Source organism: Sinocyclocheilus grahami, unplaced genomic scaffold (genome assembly GCF_001515645.1).
Source record: "Sinocyclocheilus grahami isolate Dianchi unplaced genomic scaffold, SAMN03320097.WGS_v1.1 scaffold33.1, whole genome shotgun sequence".
Taxonomy (NCBI): Eukaryota; Metazoa; Chordata; class Actinopteri; order Cypriniformes; family Cyprinidae; genus Sinocyclocheilus; species Sinocyclocheilus grahami.
Window position 1 is genome coordinate 985,287 of NW_015505212.1, and position 4,342 is coordinate 989,628.

A 4,342-nucleotide genomic window follows, 5' to 3' on the forward strand; every position below is an offset into this window, starting at 1 on the left:
CTATGTGACCATAAGCACCGAGGTCTTTATAAAAACCGCACGTTTCTCTCAAGTTGTCTTGACACCATGAGGACAGCTGGTTTATTTCTACTGCTGACGGGTATCTTGGCCAATGGACAAGGTGGGAAACTTCATGAAAAACGGTTTGTTTTTACGAATTGATGGAATTGCTTGTTAAGTTGTTAAGTCCGAATAAAATCCCACAGAGTTGCACTGGGAAAACGGTTATGACCAGTCTCTAGAGTTTAAGTGCCCTGCAGGACAGTCGATATCCTACATAAAGATGTGAGTAAAAAGCAGATTCTACTTCTGTAAATTTATAGATACTGTTAAAATGTCATGGGTCAATGTAGTGTACAAAAATAAGGATGCAGTTTACAATAAAATGAAAGTTGTTGGCCATAAAACATGCATGGTGGAGTCAATATTCAATTTCAAAGAAACTTAAATATTCTCAAAAATACTATAGTAATGAAATGGAACGCATATTCAGAACATCAAATTGATCATTCAATTGCTTCTTACGGTTTCCTTGCATAACGAATAAACCAAGCCAACACGATGACCGGATGTGGGAGTTCGGCTGTAAAAACACCTTTGACTCTGGTGCAGACTGTTTCTTGTCACCTTACGTCAATGATTCTGACCAAACGTTCACCTACGAGTGTCCACCGCACCACATCATCAGAGGAATGAGCAGCTACCACAGCAACAAGCATGAGGACTGCCGGTGAGCTCTGATTCTGGACTGATTTTGATGCGAGTTCACCGGAGCTGAAGTCAATACCATTTTTTTTTTCTCTTCCACACAGCTGGCAATTTTACTGCTGTAGAAGTAGCGGACAGTGTACTGCTAACTGTGAGTGGACTACCGATGTGAACTGTTTTGATGAGTTCTTCCACTGGACCGTCCCAAACCAAAACTACCTGGTGGGTGCTGAAAGCTACCATGAAAATAAACACGAGTAAGTACAGCTCCCCAAATGATTTAAACATTAATTCTGTCTGGTATGTAAACCGAGGGATAATGGTGATTTATTGGGTAAATAAACCTGGCAAGCTTCATATGACCCTGAAGGGGTTTGTTTTGAGAATGATCAGCTGCCTGCTTATTACAGGGCTGCTTTCCAAATAAATATGGTTATGGTCAATTATACAGTAATATTTGACTACAGAATGCTATAAGTGACACTGAATTGAGTATTACAGAGAGCTGCATAATAAAGATTATTTCAAAATACAAGCAGCAAATGTGTAATTTCACAATTTTCTATACTTATCTCGAATATTGTCAATTTGAATATTGATAATGGTTTTTAATAAACTGTGAAATTGCATATTTTAGTACTATGATGTCTGTTTTAATGTTTTCAGAAACCGTCGCTGGAAGTACAAGTATTGCAGTAAAGTACAATGCTGAGACTCTGGAAAATTCCCTCAAATGCAAATAATCTCGAATCTGAAATAAACGCAAGATGAAAATGTAATGTCGTTATTTTTGGCCAAAGAATTGAATAAAAATTCGGTAGGTCCGAGACTGTTAATGTATATGCGAGTGTCATGAAGTATATTGAAGCCATTAGTGGAAAAAAAAATCAGTACTTTTGCAATGGACCCTTTTCACATTTCCGGGTTTCTCAGCAGCAGAAGTCATAGTTGGGTAAACTTCTAGAGCAGTAAATGGGGAAACTACCACAAATATACATTTTTTTTGCATTCCCATTTGCTCAAATGGCAAAAGAAAAACTCCATGATAAGTTTTCAAAAAAAGGAAAAGAATAGAGAGAGACTGATAATGGCAGTCAGCAGAGAGAACGATGTCAAATTTACTCACTCCAATAGACGCTGTGTTTGAAACACCCTCGCATTTTTTTTTTGTAATTCGTTGTAAAGAGAAATTTAGTAAACTTTAAAATCAAATTACAAGTTATATTTTCCGCAAAACAATCCTAGTGAAAAGTTGAATAAATGTACATGAATTTCCAAATGTCATCAGCATGAAATGCTCCTTCGTTGAATCCACCGGCCTCCGCTCACTCAATTTAGCCTCCGCTCACTCTAGCCCCCGGCCTCCGCTCACTCTAGCCCCCGGCCTCCGCTCACTCTAGCCCCCGGCCTCCGCTCACTCTAGCCCCCGGCCTCCGCTCACTCTAGCCCCCGGCCTCCGCTCACTCTAGCCCCCGGCCTCCGCTCACTCTAGCCCCCGGCCTCCGCTCACTCTAGCCCCCGGCCTCCGCTCACTCTAGCCCCCGGCCTCCGCTCGCTCAATTTGGCCTCCGCTCGCTCAATTTGGCCTCCGCTCGCTCCCTCTAGCCCCCGGCCTCCGCTCGCTCACTCTAGCCTGCCGTGTGTTTCGTTGTGAAAGCGAAACTACTTTGTTTGGTCTTCCAAAAGAGGACACAACTAGAAATCAGTGGTTAAGTTGCATTTACAACACTGTTCCAGAACAGTTCAACCCAAATATTCAGATGTGTTCCAAATATTCAGATGCGTTTCCATTCTCCATTTTTATGGAGGACTGTTTACTGGGACATTAGACTACAACGCCGGCTGTTCTGACTCACAGACTGTAAGTACGTTTTTCATATTTAAAGGATTTGCCACTGATTCAAACGCGAGTTTTGAGCAGTGTAGAGTAGCACTTGTTGTTTGTCATTTCTCTGATCCCAAATGCAGACATGGTTTTATGTTTACACGGCGCAATACGTAAAAAGACCATATAAATCATTATAATCTGTAATTATGTCCCCACTGGATGCAACAAATGCCTCGTTTAAAATGGGTTTTAATGTTTTTGTCTCTTTGCTCCGGCCGGGACACAACATCAAAATATTGTAAGGGGTGTAACATTTCTGTCACACGCTTGAGGTATTCAGCCAATCACAACGCACTGGATGGCTGGCCAATCACAGGACACCTCGCTTTTCAGACCAATGAGGTTTGTAAAAATCTAGGCGTTTCAGAAAGGCGGGGCATAGAGGAGAAACAATGTACAGTATGTGGGGAAAGTTTTTATTTTTTAAAACTGCATAAACCCATTTCATTACACCAAATACACAATGTTCTCTTTTAAAAAAATTTTTTTTTTAAGCAACATCATATGACCCCTTTAAAACAAATATTTGGTCCCTTACCTATGGAGTTCTTATTCAAGTTCTTATTCAATTCTTATACCTATTCAAGATCTTACCCAGCTTTGGAGTCCTTCTACTTGTTTAGAGTAACGTTGTACCGCCAGTCCAAGATGTACAGGTGTGCGCGAGTCACGATAACAAACGCGTCCATCACATCACGTGATGCGTATACCGGCTGGCAGACGCAGTAGGTAGACACATCACGTGATGCATTCAGTGCGGTAATTCGTGCATTTAAGGAAAAATTTATAACGACAACATTAACATGATTGTTGTTGTTATTATTATTATATAATTAATATTTTAAATTTAATATTATTGTTGTTACACTTTGTGCTTTTAAAGTACGAATTAGGAATGTATTATTAATACTATTATATATATAAAAAAAAGAACAATATTTACAAAATGGATCAAAATAACCAATAAAACAACTGTTGCAATAAAGGAAATGTTTTCCACAATCTTGTACAAAGTAGTAGGCTTTGACTTTACAACTGCATATATATATATATATATATATAAACTACATTTCGCTCATGCACATACTTTTTTTAATAAAATTATTTACACAACTAGCACATATATTCGATTTGAAATATAAAAACCTGACAAAATGTAAAATGGTAAACGTTTTAATTGTGAATTTTATATAAACGCGTAAGACTAAAAAATCATCTGCAAAGTAAATGTACATTTAAAAACAACATTTCACAGTGGAGTCAGAACAGCTTATCTCCAACAGATTATTCCACCTACGACCACAAAGTGGCAGTACAGACCAAGTTTGCACTCAAACAAAGCAAGTCACATCATCTACTAGTGACCTAACTACTAAAACACTCCACAATGTAGTGGAATCATTTTATCAGATGCATTGTTGCAATTTGCATGTCCTCCTTGCCCTCTTATTGGCTTTACTTTCTCATTCCTTCTCTCTCTGCTCCCTGCTTTGAGTCTTTTCAACTGACCTTGGCTGGAACTTAATATTTAGCTTGTAGGTCACATGGGTTGAGGAAACAAAACTAACAAGTCCACTGTGTTGAGGAAGCAGGTTGCAGAATTGCTGCAGATGGTCTTGGTGACGTATGTCTAGCAGGTGGAACGTGGGATAGATGGGGCCGGTTCATGGCCATTGTGTATCCGGCTGAAAAAAAGCTGATTTCCAGACACACACACACATATTCACTAAGACTAAACGTTTGTCA

At 39.3% G+C, this 4,342-nt stretch overlaps 1 protein-coding gene across 2 annotated transcripts; it reads left to right on the top strand.

Moving 5' to 3' along the window:
• LOC107579872 (hemagglutinin/amebocyte aggregation factor-like) lies at window positions 1-1,484 on the top strand. 2 transcript variants are annotated; one of them, XM_016265663.1, is made up of 5 exons: window positions 1-121; window positions 207-285; window positions 527-730; window positions 813-965; window positions 1,375-1,484. In XM_016265663.1, the coding sequence occupies exons 1-5, from the start codon at window positions 67-69 to the stop codon at window positions 1,418-1,420; spliced, it is 537 nt and encodes a 178-aa protein (XP_016121149.1). In that variant the 5' UTR covers window positions 1-66; the 3' UTR covers window positions 1,421-1,484. The 2 variants fall into 2 exon arrangements, with proteins under 2 accessions (XP_016121149.1, XP_016121157.1); XM_016265671.1 differs by having other exon boundaries at window positions 3-121; window positions 554-730.
• The last annotated feature ends 2,858 nt before the right edge of the window (window positions 1,485-4,342 follow it).